Source organism: Protopterus annectens, chromosome 1.part1, assembly GCF_019279795.1.
Source record: "Protopterus annectens isolate FY-2018-M chromosome 1.part1, PAN1.0, whole genome shotgun sequence".
NCBI classification, from domain to species: Eukaryota; Metazoa; Chordata; order Ceratodontiformes; family Protopteridae; genus Protopterus; species Protopterus annectens.
Window position 1 is genome coordinate 1,136,197,699 of NC_056726.1, and position 25,981 is coordinate 1,136,223,679.

Here is a 25,981-nt window from a genome sequence, read left to right on the forward strand (position 1 = left end):
TGACACCTTTGCATCCTTCAGAATAAACCAGGATTATTGGATGGATGCCCAAACATGCACTCCATGACTGACCTACATTGCCCTTCTTGAGAAGGGAGGTACAGTATAATGGTGGGCATTGGCAAGGCATAAACTGTTTTGAATAAATGGTCTTGTGACTCAGTTGCCTTATATTTCGTATGATCTCATGATCTTGTGACTATGACATTTTCAAAACTAGAAAATAACAAAGATGTTGATATCACTGTATAAGACAAAGCTGCCACAATGATGCAATATACTGCTGTCCCGGAACATTTGAAGAGAGTAACATTTTCAGCAGCTATGCATTGTGAAAAAAATAAATAAAAGGAACAGAGTGAGGAAAAAAGAATAGAAGACAATAAGTTAATCAGTGCAAAAACATGAGGAACAGAGAGGGAATAACGCTAGCTATCAGTAAGATAGATGTAAACTTAGACCATAGGGCACCATGTTAGATATAGTAGGCAGGATGTGGTAAAAGTTAAAACTTAATAATAAATACAATTGGATGCATTGAATTATTCAGCACAGTAATTTCAATGCAATGAATTTTAAACTTGATTCCAAAAGATTCACTGATTGTAGGTGTGACAAAAGGAGGTACTGCCAGTCATGTCAGGAGAAGTAGGACAGTGGATGTATGACTTGTACCAGCACATCAACTGGAATTTTGTGAATAATTATATGTCATTTGTGTATCAAGTTGATTTGTACGGATGCTTGTGCTGAAAATGTATTTGTGAGGTTTGCTTATGTTAAAATGTATCAACAGTGCACCCTGCTGGAATGAAAAGAAATGTACATGTATTATGATACCAAATTAAATGTATATGTTTCAGTACTGGACACTGGCACAGCAATGGTTAACCATCTGACTTATTTTATGAAGAATAAGGGAAATGTAAATTAGCTGTTATATCATTAAACAGCTCCCCACAGTGCTGAGTAGGCCTGGAGCTGGTAGGTCTGGGAGCAGCCATTATCTTTTAGCTTTTATAAAGAAGGTGGAGGGAGTGCTGTAAATGTTTCTGGTTCCAGGCATTGCCATAAAGGCACTAAATGTGTATTCTAGCAGTCTGCTAAAGTCCTGTCTCAAACTTCAAAAAGAGATATTTTGGGAATCTAGAGTCAGGTGACAGATGAGGTCATTCTGCAGTCATCTTGGATATTATATGTTTCCAGGGAGTAATCTTAGAATATAGAGTATTCTGATTAGGGCCTGACTAGAAAGACTGCGCCTGTATTTCACTCTGCCTTGCCCAAGTAAGTTATTAGGGAACAGTATAATTCTGTTAGACTCGGTCAGGAATATAGTGCTTAGTTTAGAGATTGTTTTTCTTTATTTGTAGGAGTCTGTCCTTCAAAGTTGTTTTCAATATTTTCTGTGATTTGAACTCTGTGGTGTACTGCGAATATATATTCAGTATTTTCATGTACTTTTATTATTTATTATTAAATATATTTAATACTTTTATTGTGGCTGGTTCTTATAGACAGTATCTAAACTTTTGGAGTACTTCTGTTTATTTGGTGACACTGTGTGGGCCACTCCAAGAAGACCTACCTGTCTTGTTAAACTACTACCATTTGTATTCGTATTAATATTACACAGTATAATTGGAGTCCCTTTTTAAAAGCCTTTGAATAGCTTATTGTAGAGTGTCTGGTGGCAGTGAATCTACCTTATATTCTGGGCAGAAGGGGGCACAGCAGGTAAACCTGTGTCAGCCTTTCCCAGGTGTGTGTGTGTGTGTGTCTGTGTGTGTGTGTGTGTGTGTGTGTGTGTGTGTGTGTGTGTGTGTGTGTGTGTGTGTGTGTGTGTGTGTGCACGTGTGTATGTGTGTGAGTGTGTGTGTGTGTGTGTGCGTGCGTGTGTGTGTGTGTGTGTGTGTGTGTGTGTGTGTGTGCGTGTCAGCTACCTGGGGAAGGGACACAAAGCACTGGGTTTACAGAGAGGGTGCTGGAGGACTTGGCTTGGACACTTGGCTGAAGACCTAACCTTACAGCTGTACCAGTGGGGAGTCTTAATGAGGATCTGGAGGGAGACAGATATAGAGACATTCAGACCCCGGGGTTGAGTGGGTTTCCTGTGTGCTCTTAAGGAAAAATTATACTTGATGCAGAGAGGTCTGCATCTGGAATATTGAGTGTATCCATTTGTACTCCAAGTGCATGTCCCTCTCAAGTGTCAGTGGTCAGGATTCAGGATCCTTGATTACTGGCCCAGCGCAGGGACAATACATAGCAGTGGCAGTCACATATTGGCAGCAGTGGTGGGCATCACAGCAGGTAAATAGCTAAATTATGAATCTGCATGCATTATCTAGCATTCCTGAAGCAGCTGTATTTATATTCTTTCCTTAGATGAGATTTTATTTATTTTTCTTGGATAAAGGAAGCTTGCCAGTAGAGATGATTTTACTTGGTAAGGAATTTGAAGGTATGAACTAATTATTGAAAACATTTTCACATTTAGTCATAGGAAATTGAGGCTTGAGAAGTTTAATACTTCTTGTTTTCTCTGAGAATAGAAAGAGCTCTGTATATTGAATTTTTTTGCTAGAGGAGGAGAACACATTTCAATAATCCCAAAAGTGTTTGTAATATTCATAGAAATGCAGTTTTCTTTTTGCATGGTGCATAAATGGTGCTTTCTGTTATTAGCTAGGAAAAAGAACCTAAGAACTGTATAATTTTTAGCAGACTGCAAGAGTAATGCATTTTCCATAGGTAGTGAAACAATAATTAGCAGTGCATTCTATATTTAAATGAAACAGTGAAATGTGCTACCAATAGTTAGACTGAAGATGTAATATTTCTTCATAAATAATGCATTTACCAACACAAGCTGTCTTTGTTTCAGATCACTGAGATGTTTTTGAAGATACCTGGCTATGAGGACATAAAAATCAAAGTGATCAGAAGAATAGTACCTGGAAACTAAAGTTTCTTGGAAAGTGCACCTGTTGGAAATGGCAGCTTTTTAATAATTCACTCTAGTTAATATATCACAATATACATGTTTTCTCTAATTTTCTTATTCTGTGTTATTTGGATATAATAGGTTTTAAATATTCATGCAGCGGGCACGGATTGTTAGGAAATTTCAAATTCTACTACCTGATTTATTTCTGGTATTTATTTACATTTTATAGAAACAAGGCTATTTTATATTGGACTAATTATTTTTGATGACATGTATAACCAGTTAATTTACTTTTTTGTTTGTTTCTGTACATGAAATAAAACATACTGCATAAAAGTTATATATGATACAATGCTAAAAGAAGGGTGTTTTATTTTTCAGCAGTTTAAATGTTTTGGGGACCATTAATTAATTTAAATTATACTTTTGATTCCTGCTTTGTGATTTATCCACCTACTCTCTTTCTTTTAAATCTGTAGTCACTGGAGATGAGAGGTAATGATTATTTGATGATTTATTCATACTCAACCCACAGTGCTAAAAAAGCAATGATTTCCATTAATGCATAAGATGCCATATGCATGCCATGGCTATACATGAATAAACCCTTCACAGCCTGAAGAAACATTGGCCATGTGACATTTAGCTGTTGTCCCTTCATCTACTTACCCAGATGTTCTGAAAAGAACAGAGTTTCCTAATGCTACTTCTTCCTCTACTCCTCCTCCTACCCACTAACCTTGGCCCCAGGCTGGCTAGTTGAACCTGCATCACCTGAACCTGATTGGAATTTTCCCTCTGTGCTATCAATGACCACTCACTTTTAATCAAAAACATGTTTGGTTTAATAAATATCATGTCTCTGCATGCAATATTACTAAAAAAGTAAAATATAAATTTGCACATGCCGACATTTATATTATAAATGTGTTATATAAATCATAATGTGCAGCATAATTATAAAAATATTTTTGAAATTTAAAATAACTACCTGCAGTGCATCTAAAGTAAGTGCAATAAAATAACTAAATTGACTGATTTTTTATTATTCTGTGTTGTACAAAAAGAGTCACTTGTTCAGTGTGCTTTAGAAATTATATCTGTAACTCAGGAGCATATGTTATTCCATTTGATCAAAATACTTCTGAAAACTGTTTCACATTGTATCTGCATTTTATAACATTCTTCAAAATTTTTGTTGGGAAAATGAAAATTAAGTATCTCATTACTGCTAGCATGTTGTAAGAATTAAAATGTAGTAACAAAAATCAAAGGCTCCCATATTTTTCAACTGAAACTCATAATGGGGATTGTGATGCCCCACCACTGGCCAAGTAATCAAGGAGCCTAAATCCTCAGCACTGACACTGGTGGGGTATGTACTTTAGGAGGATGACAAGTTACACACACAGTATTTCCAGTGCAGTTTCCCTTAAAAGCACACAGAGACCACAGTCAGTTCAGGGCTGGTTTCTCCATCTTTCTCCAGGTTAGCTATAGAGTTGAGATCTCAATTGAGTGGCCAAGCCAAGACGTCCCGCACCCTCTATGTTCAGCCAGTGCTTTTTGTCCCTGCCCAAGTAGCTGATGCACACACTCTTTGAGGTTTGATTTATATACTCACACACACACACACACACACACACACACACACACACACACACACACACGCACGCACATACACACCTGGGAAAGGCTGGCACAGGTTTACTAGCTATACCTCCTTCTTCCCAGACTATAAGGCAGTTACCACTGCCACCAGCCACTCCTTATCAGCTACTTTAAGGGCCTAACAAAGGGTGTCCTATCTTACTGTGTAATACTAATATTAATACAAATGGTAGTTTGACCAAGAGCAAGGCTATTAGCAGTGGCCTAGACAGTGTCACCAAATAAATATGCATGTAGTCTCAGAGCTTCAATATATGTCACAAATTTCAGCCACAATGAAAGTTTTGAAAATATTTAATATTAAATAACAAAAGAACCAAAAAATACTCAGTATATATTCACAGTTACATCAGAGCTAAAAATCACAGGAAATATTTAAAACAACATTGCAGGACAGTCTCAAATAAATAAAGAAAAACATCTAAAATAAGCTTTGCTGTCTTCCTGACTATATCTAACACAATTACTATACCCTAATAATATATTTAATTTGAGCAGTAAGGCAGATATGGTGAGTGGATCTTGATGTTGCCAGGTCAAAAGCAGAATACAGAATACTCTCTCTCTCTCTCTCACTCAGATAGTTCTTAAATTAATATCCCAAATATTACTACTCGGATAGCTTACAAAATTACATCATTTCTTGTCATCTGACTCAATCCCAGGTGAAAAATAACAATTAATGCAGCTGGTAGCATTTAGCATCTACATATGAAAATACATAGGCAAATGCTTTTGCTCAGATCTGTGCAGCTGTTGGAAGTCATAAAACATTAAAACACGTCCAAATCTCAAACCTAGTAATTATTTCCCCTTCAAGACAATACAGAGAGCCACCTAGTGCAGACATCATGTCTCTTGCTCTCATAAAGTAATTTAATTTCAGCTAAATTTCCGAAATTAACCCCTTGCATTTCAATTTCCACTGTAATAATATACATTTAAACAGTTACAGTAGTTCATGTACATTTCTGTTCTTTTTTCCAGTAGGGCATGCTGTAGTTACATCTTTAAGCTCAGTACTTTATAAAGTATCTTTTCAACACACACTTCTGTACCAGCAGTTTGATATACACCTGACATACAGTTCTAATAAATTTATAACACAAGTATTTTATATGAAGCATGTTGATATTCTCAAATGACATATAATTATTTACATTTCAAATAGCTGGGCTGATAGTATCTCTTTCCATGGCATTTCTTCCCCCCTTGAAGACTCAAGCTAGTTTTTCAAGTGACCCTTCAGAAACATTGCTTGAGAGGGGAGAACCAATCTGGAAATACCTTACCCGATTCCCTGTCTTGAAATCCAAACTGCCTTTGTGTTTCTGACCCCATACAGTGCTGCACTGTCCTATTCTGCAAGCCTAGGCTCCACCATAGTCATTTGAGATTTTGCTGACTGGCTCCCTGTAGCCATAAACCCCCCTCAAAATCATCCTGCCTTTACTATAAATACTTAGCATCAGGGCCTCCCTATCATGGTAAGGTTTTGTGGTGTTAATGCGGTAGAGCTTGTGCCCCTGCCTCCTGCCTAGCAGTTCCAGCATGTAGCTAACATCACTGACCTTCTTTACCATCTTGAAGAGTCCCTCACATGATTCCTGCAGCTTGTTGTGTCTGACAGAAATGAGAACCATAACCTGTTGCCCCATTGCATACTTTCTAGCTTCAGCATTCCTGTCATACCAGACCTTTTTCTGCTGTTGAGTTTCTGCCAGGTTCTCCTGGGCCTAGCCCCAGATTTTCTTGACCCTTGTTCTAAGGTTTAGGACATATACCACAACAGTCTCCTTGTTTATTTACACTAACCCTCCCACTCATCATGAATAAAATCTAGAGGTCCCCCTCACCCTATGCCCATACAGCAACTTAAAGGGTGAAAAGCCTGTGCATTCTTGGGGAACTTCTCTGTAAGAAAACAACAGCTTGAGCAAATATTTGTCCCAGTCCCTCTTAAACTGGTCTGCAAATAACAGTAGCATGGTCTTTAGTGAAGAGTTTAACCTCTCCACTAGACCATTAGGCTGGGGAAGGTAAGGGGTGGTCTTTAGGTGCTTCACCCCACAGTGCTTCCACAGACAAGCCAGTAGGTCTGACATGAAATTGGCAACTCTGTCAGTCTGTCACTCAGTATTTCTTTCAGTAAACCTACCCTGATGAAAATCTCAAAACAAAGCATTTGCCACCTTTTCTGTCTCAATGCAGGGCAGAACCACTGTCTCAGGATATCTGGTAGCATAATCTATTACCATTAGGATATACTTTTTCTCTGTGGAACTTGGGGTACTCAGAGGCACCACAATATCCATAGTTACCCTCTGAAATGGATCCTCAATCACAGCCAAAGACATCAAAGGAGCCTTGACCTTGTCTCCTAACTGGCTTACCTTTTGGCACTGTTCACAGCTCCTGCAGTACCTTGTTACATCTATGAAAATCCCAGGACAATAAAAGTTCTGCCTAATATGTCTCTTGGTACACTTTATGTCCATATGACCTGCAAAGGAAATGTCATGGGCTATGGCTAGAAGTGCCAGATCATAGGCTCTGGGCAAGACCAACTGCTGTATTCTCTCACCCTCTAGCCCTTCCGCAATGGTCAACTCTCTATACAGTAATCCTTTGTCCCAGTATACAGATACCCCCTTTCCTTGAGAATTAAGTACCTCACTAGTTATCTCCCTCAGGCCCTGTAATGTAGGATCTAAAAGCCGAGCCTGTCTCAACTCTCTCTTTGTAACCATTCCCAGTTCCTCTTCCATAGGAAGTCTAGTATTCTCTGAATGAGGTGTTTCACTGTCAGCCTGGGTACTACTACTCACCTCTGCCACTGCAGTCACTCTGTCCAAGGGAACAGCCGCACCCACCAGCAGCTGGGGCCCACCTTCAGTCTCACTGCTACAGGGTAGCACCCTCTCTGAAGTAACTGCCACACCAGTCCTGGCTTCAAGTCTGCAGTCTGTCTGTGTCTCCCACAGGCTACCAGACCCATATGCCGGTCTCCAAGCCTGACTGTGTGTAACTGCATATAGACAAGGTACTGCATTATCAAAATCATTCCCTATTAAAACATCTGCAGGGATATCCTCAAACACACCTACTTGCTTGGTTCCTTTTCCACCCTTCCAGTCAAGTTGAACTGTGACCAAAACTAGTTGTAATGGGGTCTCTCCTAAAGTTCTGATTGGAGTAGACTGCCCAAGTAAATACCGATCCTCTTTAACAACTGCAGGCTTCACAATGGTTATGCCAGAGGCTGTGTCTCTCTTAGTAGTGGCCTGCTTTCCATGCATTAAGATAGGATACAAACTTCAGTGATAGTTTGATGCCCCTGTTGTCTCCAGACAACTTGCCACTAACATACTGCTATTCCCCTTTGGTTCCCCCAACTTTTCTTCCCCGCCTTGCTTCAGTGGACATTTGTATGCTACATGGCCCCTCTGGTTACATTTAAAACATTTAGACCCTGATCCTGGCCCTGTACCTGAACAAGTGGCTTCCCCTTTTACTGGTGGGCTCTGTCGTTAGGCTGCCCACCATGGGTTCCCTTAAATCAATGTGCAGCACCGGATATCCCCTTCTTGTGCAGTGATGACCTGCATGCTAAATAGAGATCCCCCTTTCTCCCAAGCTCATCTGCAGAGTTACACTCCTGGTCTACCAACCAGATTATCATGTCCTCAGGCAAAGTGCCAAGGGCTTGTTCCCTCATCAAAAGGTCTGCCAGCCTTTCAAATGTGGTGATCTGAAACCCACCCACTCATCTATGAAAATAAGTGCTTAGCTCAGCAATATAATCACATACACTTTCATCTGCCGTACATCTATGATCACAAAACTTTGTTCTGTAAGCTTCATGTGATAGCTTATAACATTTCAGAGCAGATTGCTACAGGTGCTTATTGTGGTGACTGGAAGAATTGGTTACTGGAAAGAAATGTATTGGCAGCTTTATTTGAATGCTGACAGTTCTCCTGGTCCGAATGTGTGTCTATTGTTAGTGAATTGATGCTAAGAGCTTCCAAACTGTAAAATCTGTTTTGTGTTTAGAGTGAACTGCACCTTTAAATACTTTGTTTGTTTTTTTTTTTTGTATAACACTGTTTTATTGGTTTTCATAGATCAAGAAATTATTACATTATACAGATAATTATTCATTAACATGACATTAAAAACTCAACTATGTGCAATTATATACAAAGTGCTCATAAGTAAAACAGTTTTGTTCAACATATTACATTTTGTGTAATTTTTTTTTTTTTAAATTTCAACCAAGATAACTTTCTGTGAGTCATTCTTGTTGTTCTATAGTTAAGAGTTTCAAGTTCTCTATTACATACTGTCTTGGCCAATAATATAAACTCAGTAAAAGAGATAGTAATAACTTTCCTTGCTATTGCCAAGATGGACCATAAAAGATGTATTTGTGACTTTGGTAAACAATCTGGTATTGGGACATTGAGTAATAAAAGTGTATCTGTAATTGTGCATTTGTCTGTCCACAATGCCTTTGTAAAATCTCTAAATTTCAGCCAAAAAGGAACAATCATTTTACATTCAAGGCACATATGTATCCAATCTGCACAGAGACTCTCATTATATCTCCAGCAGTTATGACTAGTTTGATTAAATATTGTTGCAATTTTCTGTGGAGTAAAATAACTCCTGTGTATAAATTTCCATGTAAATATTTTCCAATATAAAGATGATGTTGTATGATTTATTGTCATTATCAGAGAAGCTACATTTGTTAGTATTTTCTATAAAACTCAATAGAGAACCATCATGCTGCTTTAAGTCAGCCCTCAATGTCTTATAGATCTTAGATAAAGAAAACCTCATGCTAAATTGTAAATAATTTAATTCACACAAAAGTAAAATTATTTTAGGCTGAGGTAAAGTATATGACACTTGACTTGCTCTAAATTCCTTTATTAGATATTCTCTGAAGATTTGAATATTTAACCAATTATCTTGATTTATGTTGTATCTTGCTAAGAGACTTATAGTGTCAAGAATATTATTTATACTAAGGGATTGGTGCCAGTAATTTAACCCATTGCCTTTCATTTCTATTATTTTGTTTATATTGAAACAATCTAAGCAATTGTTTGTGAACGCTATTGGGAACATTAATATTGATAAATGTCTTGTTATGCAATGTGTGTTTATAATTTTCTTAAAATTGTTTAGTATATAACTAATGCAATATGGTAGCTTCTCATTTTTGCTTTCTTTATATACTGAATCTTTCACTGTTAAAAACAGTTTATTATTTTCAGTAAAAAAGTCATTCCCCGGGATTCATGAAGCTCGGCGCAAGGCCGGTGTAAGGCTTGCACTGGCAGTGCAGTGTATAATCGGCGTAGCAGCGCCATATGCATAGTAATGAGTGCGCGCCGCAACCACAGACACGGGCAGAGGGCACGTGAGCGAGCCCAAGTAGGATGCGCCCGTAGGCGTGGCCAAGCCGGCAGGCGATGAGCAACCTAAAGTGCTGACTGTCACAGGCCACCTGCAATAGTAACCGCACCAGCCAGGGTCCATGGATAATGAAACGTATGCAGAGTATGCAACATAGTACCCGTTCACACAAAATGGAGAACCAAACATCAACCCACGAAGTCCAAATTGTACCCGTCCAAGGAACAAAGGATACGTGTAATACCGTGTCCGTCACGCAATGCACTGTCAGTGGGCATACCCAGTGAAGGTGTACCGCAGCATGTCAGCGCGCCGCACCTACACACAAGTAGCCACATGGGCATGGTCACCAGCAGTAGTGAGAGTACACAGCCGGGTAGCTGTGTCGATATAACAACCAGAAGGAAACCAGATACCCTAAACACAGACAAACATGTGCATAGCAACATGTTCTACACCCAGCAACGTGGCCATCGCATACACATAGGACGGCGTATGCCTAAGCGTAATATCCAGAAGCAGAACCCATGCATGCAAATGTAATACACAACAGCCCCATCATAGCACGTAACCCGCACCCATGTACGACCGTGCACCCAACCCAGCTAGCAGCCTTGCGCAGCTGCACACCTACACACAATGGGTATACCTGAAATGTAGTAAGAAGTATTGTCCTAGGCAGTGCCACGCGGGCAAATATGTACCCCACATGTTAACATCCCACCTCAGGGACAGATATCCAAATGGCTGCATGTGAATGTGTCGGCAGAATGTGTACATCCCGCATGTGGTATGGACCTGTCAAAACCCCATAGGCATGCACACGCCACGGTGCCCATAACTGTACACATCTGGACAAGGTAGTATGTTCAGCCACCGTACTGATGATTAGCTATGCAGACATGTCAAACACAACACATATGGCGGAACATCTACCCACCAAGCAGGACGCCCCAACAGGGTGCCACATGCACAGAAGGTGAAGGTGGGACATCACACGTTGAGAATAGCGTTGCTGGATGGCCAAACACCCACGGCCAACGCAAAGGATGTAATAACATGTATATGCCTGGATGAATGGGTATGTCATAGCATGGGAATAGGCCAAGCTATCCAACATAATAGCCATGTGTACCAGATACAAACTGCCAGTAACATGCAGTAGTAATGCAGGAAGGCATACATGACTGTGGAAATAGCACAGGACATATGGCATGTGCCAAGTGTTGACGCATGACACAAATGTCCAGGATGGGGCTCCCTGCAAAGAGGAACATGTGCCAACCCCACCCCCCACAGATGTACCGGCAGTGGAAACACATCCCAAACACACACCAACACTACCGTCCATCCCACGATAGCAACAGAGGCTGGTCAAAGACCACCATGACGCGTACACAAACAGGGACACGTGTAACCGTTGCCCTAACAACCCCCCACAGGCCAACGAATAATAGTATGGACATATGCATGTAATGCTGTGAAGGATGTGAGGTAGTCTTCAGTATCACAGAGGTAGGTACACAGATACACTGTAATCAACCGTGACGTATGTGCACTGTGCACAGCATACCTGCAGGTAATACATAGTTCAATCATGTGCCATAGAAATATACACATATGAATGAGGATAGGGGATAGACAAGTGTGAATGGGACAAACTATGAACATAGGTTCATAGGTCCATAGGTACATAGTAGGCTATCTGCCCAAGGGCAGCTATAACCCTAGCCCATAGTTATGTTGCCTTTGCCAACCCTCCAGTCCGAAGATAATGCCTATTATATTGCTGCACCTCTGTCAAGCAGTGACAATGAAGTAACCCCTGGGGTATATCTGCAATCCCCTATCCATTGGTCAAGATCCCCCTCGAACAAGACCAGCGAGGTGCTCTGCCTCACATGTACTGCGATGTTGTTCCACAGCATAGTGAGTGTCTGGGTGATGAATCTGTCCCTCCAACACATTCTATTAATGACCGTGTCAAGGTTCACGTCACCTGCCCCAGTGGTTCTGAGGGATGTAGATCCATTAGGTGAAGCATAGTCATCAAATATGGGTCGACATGGCCTTGTATGTCAGGCACAGGTCACCACTGAGCAAGTGGTATGTGACTGAATGGAGCAGGAGTCCTTTCAGTCGGGCAGCATAACACAAATTCCTGACACCCTGCATCCGTTTGACGATGAACCTATGGGGCCTTCCCAGCTGCTGCAGGTGTTGGGTCAGATACCTTCTGAACGGGGCAATGTACTCAATCATAGGTCTAATGAGTGATGAGTACAAGGAGACGATGACCTCCCCTGATCTAGATGTGAATCCCTGCACGATCAGATGGGCAATGTAGAAGGTCTACCTAACTACGTTAGCAACATGTGTGTCGAACGAATGGTGACTGACAACCTGGGTCCCCAGATCCCTGGTAACTCCCTCTGTGCTCAGTGGATTGCCACCTATATGGCAGCTAGGGGTAACCTTGTTCTTCCCGAAGGGTATGACTATGCATTTCCCGGCATTTAGCTGTAGGCCATGTCCCTGGCACCAGATATCCATATCTGTGAGGCCCTTCTGAAGGATATCTGTGTTAGATGTCCGTCCCACTATGGCACCCAGTTCACAGTCATCTGCAAACATTGTCAGCCATAACCCCCCTGTGTTTGCTTGTACTTTGGAAATGTAGATGCAGAAAAAGAGTGGATCCAGGACTGAGTCCCGTGGGACACCGCCTGTGACCGGCTGTGAGTCTGACATGGTGCCAGCAACTATGACCGTGTGGGTTCTGTCACCTAGCCAGTTTGCAACCCATCCTGCGATGTACAGGTTCACATCCAAGCCAATGGGTTTATCAATGATAGCTGAGGGGGGTATTGTGTTGAAGGCCTTTGCCAGGTCGAGGTAGGCTGTATGGACTGCCTGAACCTCATCAATGGCCTCGATGACTGTTCCTAAAATGTCAACCAAGTTTTAAATGCATGATCTGCCTTTGACCAAGCCAAACTGGGATGGATGCAAAGTATGCAAGTCCCCTATGTCATCATCTATGAGTTCCATTATGATCCTTCCCCATGGCTTTGCAGATAAGGCTTGTCAAGCTAATGGGATGGTAATTACCAGGGTCAGTGGAGGCACTGCCCCTGTGAAGTGGGATTACAGTCGTCGTGCGCCACAACTTGGGTACGTTACCTAAGGTGAGGTTAAGATTAAACAGCTGTCCTAACTGTGGGTCTAATTCCTCAATGAGTTCATGGAGTACACAGCCGGGACACCATTTGGTCCCATGGATGCTGTGTTCACTGCCTTGGAGAGAGCATGTCCCACCTGTGCGTTACAGAAGTTTCGGGGGCTACAATCCTCTGGTACAGACATCTCTCCATGTGGAGGGGAGGGGGGGGAGATGTTTGCACCGAACCTGTCAGCCAGTATGTTGGCAATGTGTGTAGGTTCAGTAAACTTCACATCATTCTGAACCCAGTCCGAGCATATCTGGGAGTGTCCTCCCAGGTGTCCAACATAGCTAAAGAAGGCCGTATGATTGTCTGTCGAGTCCTTGGTGATATATCTGTCGGATTTGCCCTGGATGATTTATTTTATTTATTTATTTATTTATTTTACATTTGTTGACCGGGCTAGTCCAGCTGGATAATTTCCATTTTCAGTGGAGGCCCGGGGAGAAAAGCTCCTCAGAATTAAAACAAAGGTTATACAAAATTGAAGATTAACTATGAGATCCTTTAACAGATATTAAGTTACCATGGATAGTTATTAGTCTGGATCAAGAAAAAAATAAAACACATAGAATACTATTTATGTATTACAAGAGACATTGATTATATCTAGAACTACACTCCATACAAATCATTGCATACATATTAGTGTATATACAATGTATAATTTTTTTTTTTTTTTTTTTTTTTGAGAACAGTAGAAACTGTAGAGTCATTAGGATGTTTGAGAACACAGAGAAGGATTGTAGTTGAGAAGTGAGGAAGAATGATAGTAGAAGGTATTAGGTTTCTCAGTCGGGATTGGTACAAGAGCAGAGCCAGAAGTTTGTAAGATGTGCAAGAAGTTGTTTTTTAAAAAGATCATATGAGCCTATTGAGGTAATGTGGGAAGGGAGGTTATTCCATATTTTGCCTACTGCGTTGGGAAAAAGGCAGTTACCTGCAGAATTGGTGATTCGAGTTGTTTTGACTTGAAGCTTTTCTGCAGAACGTAGTTGTTTCAGGTTATTATAAGGGCTCAGAAGATTAGTGAGAGCTGGTGTTTTAGATGGTTGATATAATATGTTATGTGTTATCAGGAGTTGTTGATATATAATCTTGTTGGGAAGTTCCAACCAGTGTAAATGTTTTAAGTTTAGACAGTGGTGTGTTCTATACTGGGATGCTGTGGCAAAGCGAGCTATATTGTGGTAGGATGTCGTAAGTTTCTTTAGGTTACTTTTGAGAGGTTAGTGTAGATAGAGGAGGCATACAATAGGGTCGAGATGAGATGTGTTTGTGCTAAGGTGGTCCGTGCTTCAGGTGTTAGGTAGGGTTTGATTCTGTATAGTGTGCCAATTTTTTATTGAGTGCTTTTATGGTGTTGTTGATATGGTAATCATAGCTTAGATTATTATCAATAGTAACACCAAGTAGTTTGGTTGATAAGTCTGGGGAGATGAGGGAGTTATCACCTGCAGTAATAGAGAAGTTAAGTTGTGTAGATTTGTGTGTAGGTGAGAAAAGTAGTAGTTTTGTTTTCTTGGAATTGAGGAGAAGACATCTTTTTGAGAACCAGTCTTCGACGATAGAAAAGGTAGCTTGTGTGAGTGAGTGGAGTTCAGATTGAGTGGAGGCTGTGCAAATAATTGTGGAATCATCTGCATATTGTATACATGTAGTGTTTTGGATAGATGCTTGGAGGTCATTAATAAAGATAGAGAATAGGAGGGGCCTAGTATGGATCCTTGTGGGACTCCTAAAGAGATAGGTAGTAGTGAAGATAGACAATTTTTCCAGAGTACTGCTTGTTGCCTGTTTTCGAGATAAGAAGAGAACCAGGTTAAGGAGGAGGTATCCAAAGCAAGGGATTTTAATATGTGTAGTAGAAGTGAGTGGTTGACCATGTCGAAGGCTTTTGATAGGTCTAGGAAAAGAGAAGAGGTTAGTTTGTTGTTGTTACGATTACAGTTGATGGTGTTGGAAAAGGAAAGTAGAGCAGTGGTAGTACTATGTGAAGGTCTAAATCCATGTTGAGTATCTGCAAGTAGATTATTTTGAAGGAGATGGGTGAGTAGTTGTTTGTGTATGCATTTTTCCATGATTTTAGCTAGAGGAGATAATAGTGCTATAGGACGAAAGTTTGAAAGGTCTGTGGCTTTGCCTCCTTTGTGTAGGGTATGATATGAGATATTTTCCAGATTGAGGGAAAAGTACTTTCTTTTATGGATCTGTTTATGAGGATGGAGACAGGGTAGGCGATAGCTTTGGCTGCTATTTGAAGAAATTCAGCTGGAAGGTTATCAGCTGAGGGTGTAGTAGATTTAAGTTTTGTAAAAGAGATTGTATGTAGGAGGTAGGTATGGGTTGAAGTTGCAGGGGTGGAAGGCAGTTGTCACTGTTATTTAAGAGCAGTTGGGAGGAATCAGGGGTTAAGTGGTTAGCTAGATTTTGTATGGAAGTGGTAAAGAAGGTGTTGAAGTTATTGGCTATTAAAGAGGGGTTGTCAGGATCTAAGTTTTGTGGGTTTGGTGTAACTACTTTGCCTGGGGTAAGAAGATTATTGATAGTGGACCAAAACTTTTTTGGTTCTTTTTTGGTTGATTGTTGTAGTTCAAGGTAATAATTTTTTTATCTGCAAGTATAGCTTTTTTGGTTTTATTTCTGAGTTCTTTGAAGATACGTGATCGCTTGGGTTTCTGGAGGACCGCCATTTTTTCCATGATTTATTTCTAAGTATTATTGTTTGTTTGGTATTAGAAGTTAGCCAGGGTGCTATTTTGGTCTTTGTTCTAATGATACGTTTTGGGGCATGTTGATTCAGGATGGTCAGGAATGCTGAGTTGAAGTGTTCAACAGCATTGTCGAGTGAGAGATATTTGAGAGGGGTCCAGTTGTATTGTGACAGCTCTGTTAGGAATCCTTCAGAATTAAAGTGTTTTTGAATATATTGTTTTATGTGAGGTAGGTAGGTTTAGCTTAGTTTTGGCCCTAATAACATAAGTAAGTGAGTGATCACTAAGATCTTCTGGAAGGATACCAGTTTGGTAGTTTTGTAGGGGGGGGAGTTTGTAAGAATCCAATCTAAGGTGGTTTCTTTGTTACTTTTATTATTTATTCTAGTTGGACTGTCAATAAGTTGTTTGAAACCAAAAAGATTTATGTGGGAGGTGGGGTTAGCATTGCTACAAGAATTCCAGTCGATGTTAAAGTCCCCAAGAAATAGTGTTTCTTGAGGGAGGTTTATAGAGAGGTGTTCGAGAAGTTGTTCTAAGATGGGGATATTATTTCCAGGGGGGAGGTATGCACAGATGATGTTTATAGATTTAGTGTTGTTAATTTGTATTTTGGAACCAATTATTTCGCATTAATTTTTGGTTAAGGGTAAGGTCCAGAAGAGTAAGCTTTAGTTGTGTTTTATAAAGAATAGCTACTCCACCTCCTTTTGGAGGTAATGATCAGATCTGAGAATGCTATATCCAGGTGGGGTAATTTCAATGTCTTTAATAGAGGGCTTTAGCCAGGTTTCTGATAAGCATAGGATGTCAAAGTTGTTTACTTCTAGAAGGGCATGCAGTTGACTGATTTTGTTGCAGATACTGCGTATGTTGAGATGGGCTAAAGATAATAAGTCAGAGGATGCAGTGGATGAGGGAGAGAGAGGTTTGATGTGAGTTGTGTATGTTTTGTTGGAGTACAGAGGGCCTGGGTTGTTGAATGTCTCCATCTTGTAGTAGATGGAGGATTATAAGATAGTTTTCAGGTGTATGTTTTATAATTGTGTCAAATATTTTCTTTCCTTTAGTTTGTAGTAGTTTGCAGTGTAGAACCCTATGGTATTTGGGAAGTAGGTATGTGGATTGAGAAGTGGAATGTAAGATGGAAGGGGGTAGGGATGTAACAGGTGTACTGGTATGTTTAGAGGGAAGTGAGAAAGAAGCAGTTAGGGAGTGTTCATAGGAGGTTAGGAAGTAGGTGGTTATGAGAAAGACTACTAATAAGAAGGAGACAGGAAGTTTCATTTGTAACTGGGGCATAGTGGAAGTTTTAAAGAGGTAGTTGTGAGTCAGTGTGATATTCTAGGATGGAGGTACTGTGGAAAAGAAAGGTATAAAGAAGGTGTTATAATGTGTTAGGTGTGTAAGTGATAGAGAAGTGGGGTTTGTTATAATTATGTAAGTGTGTTTGTGAGTTGTGGCTAGTGTATAATATGTGAGGTTGTGATAGGGTGGAATAGAAGGGGTGTGTTTAGAGGAGAGATAAAGGTAGGACCCTAAGGGTGGGTGGGATATGGGGGTAGGGTGGGGAGGCCGGGCACACACAGTAGACCAGAGGAGAAGGGAAAAAGTATCTGAGAAGGCAAGGGGAGTCAAGGCAAGAGAAGGTAGCCTAGGAGGCGAGGATAAGACAGGGTATTGGAAGGAGGAAAGGAGTAGGTTAAGAAGGTAAGAATGAAAATGTAGTAGGAAAAGAAAAACTCGTATCCCAGATAGGGATGAGGCAACCGTGCCATCTACTGGCCAACTGTGCAAGTGCAAGTAACAAATAGGCCAGCTTCCAGGTGAGAGCTGTGGATAAGGGGAGAAAGGATAATCTAGGTAGCTATCCAAGGAGTATATGTGGTGGTAATGGAGGAATAAGGGAAAGGGTAGCTGCTGGCTGCTTAGGTATTGGCAGTCTAATGGCTTAACAGTTACAGTAGGTTAAAACATAATGCTAAATGACTAGCTGGACATACTTTCTTTCAGTCTTGAGGTAGCCGTTGATAGGAGGAACCAGTGTCCTGAGCGAGTCCTAGGTTAATGTGCAAAGAGCACCTTAGTGGAGAATATAGAGGGAATGCAACCCAGGCAAAAACACAGGGTCGATTTGAGGTCAAAGCTGGTATAGGAGGGAAAGAGAAGAAAGAAATAGTGTTATAGTACAAACTTAACATTCACTAATGCAACTACAAAGACAAAATGTGGGAGAAAAACAAATAAAATCAGGTAATCCAAACAATACGCTAAGCAGCATTACATATAGGGTAAAACACATAGAAAAATATGCAAACATATGTATATATAGAGGCTATCATTGATATAAATCACCGCAACTACATAAAACAATCATATTCATGTGTAATTACTGTTGCAAGATAACAGAAACAATCCTCAGTCCTGCATAGAAGTCAGCTTGGTATTGCTGGTAAAATCATGCACAACAAACAGTGAGATCTAACACTAAACGCTTTCGCACAAGGACTAGTATAATCCATAAAGTAGTGACAGAGGAGATTAGGCCAGAAGCAGTCTCTGTTTAAAGGCATTCAGTTCAATATAAAATAAATATACACAGGTAGGGACAACAGAGTTGAAGGAGCCAGCACTCCAAAGAGAAATAACACATTAATATTTACATTTACAGCGTCCTTACATACTGAGACAGCAAAACAATGGCCCCACATGATTAGTACACCATTGTAGGAAAAAGCAGAGGCAAGCTAATAAGCTAAGCAGCAAGGCAGTACATTCCTGCTTATTGTGGACGCCAAATATGCTAAACGATCCGCTGCTTCAGAAAGCAGGAGTAGACAGTTTAATCTAGCAGAACAAACATTAAAAGGAAAGTCCTATACAAGAAGCCGTTCCTGTTGATGTAACACTGTCGCATAATTCAAAAAGGGATCTATTTGCAAGATGTTAACCTTACCCTAGCTAGAAACAGCAGAACAAGCGATTCTATTCACATATAATCACCTTTTAGTCATGCAGTATAGTAAAACGTGACGTGCTTACAGGCGGCCTCTAGACTTAACAGTCCTATCTATGAAGTACACTAGCGTTATTAACCGCATTCGCGTATCTATGAGGGCATGTACACAACCTAAATGAGAGAACTATCACATTTAAAACTAAGTATCTACTTGTTAGACGCAGTCGTTAATTTTAAACAACAGACTTATTGGCACTTATAGTAAATCACAAGTTCAGGCAAAATATGTGCTCAAGTTACATGGACAAAAACACATGGAAACTTACCGAAAAGTATTAGATCACAGCCAGGAACACACAGCAGCAGCAGCGTGGAGGGCAGAAATTAAAGATTAAAGATGGCGCTCGGCTGGGGACGAACTATGTAAACTCTCAAAGGAAGTCACTGGGAAGGGGGCGGTGGTAGGAGGGGCCAGGTGTAGACCGGAAAGGGAGGGTAATAGTAATACAAGACAGATGAATGGATAGTATAGTAAGGATTGTAGTAGGAAGATGTGGTTAGGAAAGGAGATAGAAGGATGAGTAAAGTAGGAATAGGACAGAGAGGATAACAGTAAGCAGAAGGCAAGGAGGGTGTGAGGGCTTTTAAACGCTCTATGAGTTTAGATATGTCTAGACAGGTGTGTAAGCCTAGACACAGAGGTGATAGTGGGGGACAGCAGAAAGCCGAAATAGAGAGGATCAGATTAGGGTACTCACAGTAGACCAGAGGAGAAGGGAAAAGTATCTGAGAAGGCAAGGGGAGTCAAGGCAAGAGAAGGTAGCCTAGGAGGCGAGGATAAGACAGGGTATTGGAAGGAGGAAAGGGAGTAGGTTAAGAAGGTAAGAATGAAAATGTAGTAGGAAAAGAAAAACTAGTATCCCAGATAGGGATGAGGGAGGGTGACATCTAGTGGGCAACTGTGGAAGTGCAAGTAACAAATAGGGCAGCTTCCAGGTGAGAGCTGTGGATAAGGGGAGAAAGGATAATCTAGGTAGCTATCCAAGGAGTATATGTGGTGGTAATGGAGGAATAAGGGAAAGGGTAGCTGCTGGCTGCTTAGGTATTGGCAGTCTAATGGCTTAACAGTTACAGTAGGTTAAAACATAATGCTAAATGACTAGCTGGACATACTTTCTTTCAGTCTTGAGGTAGCCGTTGATAGGAGGAACCAGTGTCCTGAGCGAGTCCTAGGTTAATGTGCAAAGAGCACCTTAGTGGAGAATATAGAGGAATGCAACCCAGGCAAAACACACGGTCGATTTGAGGTCAAAGTTTCTTTCAGTCTTGAGGTAGCCGTTGATAGGAGGAACCAGTGTCCTGAGCGAGTCCTAGGTTAATGTGCAAAGAGCACCTTAGTGGAGAATATAGAGGGAATGCAACCCAGGCAAAAACACAGGGTCGATTTGAGGTCAAAGTTTCTTTCAGTCTTGAGGTAGCCGTTGATAGGAGGAACCAGTGTCCTGAGCGAGTCCTAGGTTAATGTGCAAAGAGCACCTTATGATGTCATGAGAGCTTGTAGTTCTTCACATATAATGAGCAAGGGTGTCATACCTTACAAGGATTCTGCTCTGTCTTGTAGTAGCTACCTCCTTTCGTTGTAGAGCTTGTGTATGGCTGGGGTACACCAGACTGGATGCTTGGCATTGGTACAAAGACTCACAGTTGTGTAAGGGATTGCCTGATCCATGCAGTCCTGTAGGTGCTGGTAGAAGGCATATGTAAGTGATTCAGTGGCTTGAGTAATGTTTACCACTGGCTCAGGGGCCTTAAAGGAGACCACACTAGTGTTTAGAAGTGTGAAGTCGGCTTTTGGGAAAGCCATATGTATGGTAACCGGCACCACCCACAGCATTGTATGCCCATAGCAGAAGCTATTGTCCAAATAAAATATTATTATTTAATTATTAAATTATTTATTATTATTTATTTAGTTATTGTTTCAGCTAATTACACTTGAAAATGCCAGGTAAGACCGGGCGAAAGTGCTCGTGATCTACTTGTTGTGGTGGTGTTATTTTGACAATAAAGTGGCGATTCTTTCCTATTGTGACTTCTGAGGATTATTTAAAGCAGTTGCTAACCTGCATCTTTGGATGTACACCATTTGGTTTCAGTTTTGAAAAACCTGGTTTTCGTAGCACTACATAATATGGGTAGTCAAACAGACATCCGCGATTGGGGAACATACAGCAGCAGTCAAAACCACTGGCCAGATGGACACAGTCCAACAAGTTCTACACTTTACATATGCACATTGGTGTCCATTGTAGGACCCAAAAATTGATCCGTATGCAATATCATCCAGCTGCTACAGTTCCACCCAGAAGAAGCGACAGCCGTGACTACGGCACAGCTAGACATATGCACCACCAGCGTGTTTAAGGTTGATGACAAGTGTCCATGAAATGCAGGACATATGAACAGAAATCCCCAGATTGTCGAGTCCATAGATGTGCATCCTCATCCCAGTCCCGCTCACATGAAGGATGTGTAATGGGTACCGTCGAGGGTTGCAGCCATGGGACCCTGGGTATGCAGAAATGGGGCTCGGTGTTGTTTGGCAGATAATCCGTTGTCCCACCCCGTGGGAGGGATGTGGGTATAACACATGCCTTACTCCCCACTAATAATGCAAAGCATCCACCAGATAATGCTAAATGCAGGTGTGAAATGTGTACAGCCCTATACCAGTGTCCAGTAGGCAATTCCCATGGATGGACAAGCGTACGACCAAGATGGCACCCATAACTGTAAACCCGGTGGAATTACACAGCTGCAGTAAGGCATAACACAGGAAATACAGATAGGGACTACAGTAGACACTCCCCATACAAAGTCAGACCGCCATGCGAATACCGGCGTACACAGCACTCAATCTGCCAACAACAAAATGGGGATTACTCGCTTCCATACTGCGGAACAAATGGGCGACCTGTGGAACACATACTAATGGCACACCAACAACGTCAACTAGGAAGGTCATAGGATGGTTAAACTATGGCGTTCCCACTTATAAAGGACATCCTTCAATGAATTAATAGGATCTACATGTTTTGGTGGTGTTATGTTGACAATACAGTGGCGGATATTTCCTATTGGGACTTCTGAGGATTAGTTAAAGCAGTTGTAACCTGCATCATTAGATTTACACCATTTGGGTTCATTTTAGAAAAACCTGGGTTTCGTAGCACTACATAATATGGGTAGTCAAACAGACATCCGTGATTGGGGAACATACAGCAGCAGTCAAAACCACTGGCCAGATGGACACAGTCCAACAAGTTCTACACTTTACATATGCACATTGGTGTCCATTGTAGGACCCCAAAAATTGATCCGTACGCAATATCTACCAGCTGCGATTGAGCGACCCTGAAGGAGTAACAGCCGTGACTACAGCACAGCTAGACATATGCACCACCAGCGTGTTTAACGTTGATGACAAGTGTCCATGAAATGCAGGACATATGAACAGAAATCCCCAGATTGTCGAGTCCATAGAAGTGCGTCCACATCCCAGTCCCGCACACATGAAGGATGTGTAATGGGTACCGTCGAGGGTTGCAGCCATGGGATCCTGGGTATGCAGAAATGGGGCTCGGTGTTGTTTGGCAGATAATCCGTTGTCCCGCCCCGTGGGAGGGATGTGGGTATAGCACATGCCTTACTCCCCACTAATAATGCAAAGCATCCACCGGATAATGCTAAATGCAGGTGTGAAATGTGTACAGCCCTATACCAGTGTCCAGTAGGCAATTCCCATGGATGGACAAGCTTACGACCAAGATGGCACCCATAACTGCAAACCCGGTGGAATTACACAGCTGCAGTAAGGCATAACACAGGAAATACAGAGAGGGACTACAGTAGACACTCCCCATACAAAGTCAGACCGCCGTTCGAATACCGGCGTATACAGCACTCAATCTGCCAGCACCAAAATGGGGATCACTCGCTTCCATACTGCGGAACAAATGGGCGACCTGTGGAACACATACCAATGGCACACTAACAACTTCAGCTAGGAAGGTCATAGGATGGTTAAACTATGGCGTTCCCACTTATAAAGAACATCCTTCAGTGAATTAATATGATTAATGTCAATTGACCATGGAATACACCTAATCAACATCAAAGAACCGCTGGCACCTTATGGCACACAATCCAAAACACACATAGGTAGATGAAACAGTCAACGTCGAAACTGTCCAGAAAAGTGCCCAAATGGTATACAAAGGTTCCTTCATAGACAAGTAACCGCTTTCACCCGTAGGCTCCGTCAGACTTAGACATAACATAGAAGCATCCAGGCTTTAAATATCCCTCCTTACACTTTCATTGGTCAATTTCTCAGCAAACAATGAACAATTAACCACAGCATATAAAGCACAGATGCAATGTTAACTACACACACATATATTAACATCTCCAAAAACATCCTATTAAAACATGTATTATATGATATTGTACTATGCCTAATACTCATCAATCAAAGATCTAAAAATATATATAGAAGATATGTATATCATATCAATGTAATACAGTGGTAAACAACTGAAAGAGTGGACTAATGTGTGTTAACTGTAAATCTGTACCTAAACTACATTCCTGTTACTTGGGTTTAAGCCACCTGCTTCTCAAAAGAGGCTTAATCAGTGTTTCATCAGTCAGACCTGGTGTGTGGTCAGCTCTCCACCTAATAATCCATCTCAATCCGCATTCTAAAGCATAGTTGATGAGGTCACCCCTCTGGTATTATAACCTAGCCTTTGTAAAACAATGAATGTAAACGTATGCCTTGTGATGTGCTCATAGCCGGCCGTAGGCATACGCCAATCCTGCGGCTGCCTAGGGCGCCGCACTAGTAGGGCCACCTGTCTAGTAGGTATGTCATGTAGGTACACCAGGATGGGGGCACCATGTGTTGTGGTGGTGGGCGCCATGGAGCCCTATAGCCTCGGGCAGCGGTCGATCTAAGGCCGCTGCCGTAGGAGGGGTAGTACGGTCTGCAGGTATGTGCTGAAGTGCACATGAAACAGCGGTCTACAAGGATTACCCATAGTGGCGACACCTGCACAGATGGCTATAGCTGGACACACACACGACCATGCATACAGCACAGTTAGACATACACACACCATAAACAGGCAATTAAACACAAGGTTTATGGCGTGTACGGGTACAGTGTCAGTGCAGCAAGGATAGCTGTCTGCCACGATATCCAGCAGATGTCTCTAGGGCGTTCTGGAATACAGACGTTGCATGGACAATGAGTGGATATGCATCATACCACAGTTCTATGTGTCAGCCGTGCAAATATGCAATACATGGGACAGACAGCTGTCCATGCAAGAGCAGCGCTATGGGCACAACATAGGTATGTATATATACAACGAGAGAGATACAGACGGACACATGTGGCAAGGCCGTGAGTGTAACGTACACAGCACCACCCCACTACACCACAGCAGGGTGCACGTGGAGAACACGCTACGGAGGTCGCCAACCACAGCAGGCACACAGGCAGTCCACGAGCTGCGTCTCACCATCCACAAACACAGGGATGGCGGCAGGATATAAGTGTTCTGTGGAAACTCTAAAGCCATACCCTATGAACCCATGTTGGCTGGGAGCATAGACACACACACACATCTGTCAGGCATGGTGATTGACCACACCCCCACATACCCAACCGCACAACAGTATGACACAGGTATGGAACGCGTTACGTGGACCACTGAACACAGCACCGTCAGAGGCACACATCCAGGTGGGTGACAACATCCGTAAAGGAATAGCCGCCGATAGCCAAGGTATGTGTTGCCAAGCGTCTAAAATAACTACACTCTACTAGGTCAGCTGTGAACACACACACCCCACACACACACGGGGAAGGGCTGGGAGTCGAACCTACGCCTACCTACATTAACTCACTACAGCATGATGCATTTACAGAACGCGCTACCGAGATTACTGCGCACAGCGCTGTCAGAGGCATACTTCTAGGTGGGTGACATCATCCGTAAGGGAATAGCTGACAATAGCCAAGGTATGTGTTGCGAAGCGTCTAAAAGCATGTTCATCTGCAGAGGCAGCTGGAAACACACACACACACACACACACACACACACACACACACACACACACACACACGGGGAAGGGCCGGGAGTTGAACCTACACCTACCTACATGTACTCACTACAGCATAATGCATTTACAGAACGCGCTACCAAGATTACTGAGCACAGCGCTGTCAGAGGCATACTTCTAGGCGGGTGACATCATCCGTAAGGGAATAGCTGACAATAGCCAAGGTATGTGTTGCGAAGCGTATAAAAGCATGTTCATCTGCAGAGGCAGCTGGAAACACACACACACACACACACACCTCACACACACACGGGGAAGGGCCGGGAGTAGAACCTATGCCTACCTACATGAACTCACTACAGCATGATGCATTTACAGAACGGGCTACCGAGATTATTGAGCACAGCGCTGTCAGAGGCATACTTCTAGGCGGGTGACATCATCCATAAGGGAATAGCTGACAATAGCCAAGGTATGTGTTTCGAAGCGTCTTAAAGCATGTTCATCTGCAGAGGCAGCTGGAAACACACACACACACACACCTGACACACACATGGGGAAGGGCCGGGAGTTGAACCTACGCCTACCTACATGTACTCACTACAGCATGATGCATTTACAGAACGCACTACAGAGATTACTGAGCACAGCGCTGTCAGAGGCATACTTCTAGGCGGGTGACATCATCCATAAGGAAATAGTTGACAATAGCCAAGGTATGTGTTGCGAAGCGTCTAAAAGCATGTTCATCTGCAAAGGCAGCTGGAAACACACACACACACGGGGAAGGGCCGGGAGTCGAACCTACGCCTAACTACATGAACTCACTACAGCATGATGCATTTACAGAATGCGCAACCGAGATTATTGAGCACAGTGCTGTCAGAGGCATACTTCTAGG

The 25,981-nt window shown here is 42.0% G+C and overlaps 1 protein-coding gene across 1 annotated transcript in view; it reads left to right on the top strand.

Moving 5' to 3' along the window:
• LOC122815721 (deleted in malignant brain tumors 1 protein-like) overlaps positions 1-4,380 on the top strand; it is a 787,040-nt gene extending 782,660 nt beyond the window's left edge. The window contains exon 13 of the mRNA XM_044088475.1: positions 2,888-4,380. Coding sequence (XP_043944410.1) covers positions 2,888-2,968 — 81 coding nt within the window. The 3' untranslated portion in view covers positions 2,969-4,380. The remainder of the gene's footprint in view (positions 1-2,887) is intronic.
• Positions 4,381-25,981: the final 21,601 nt, after the last annotated feature.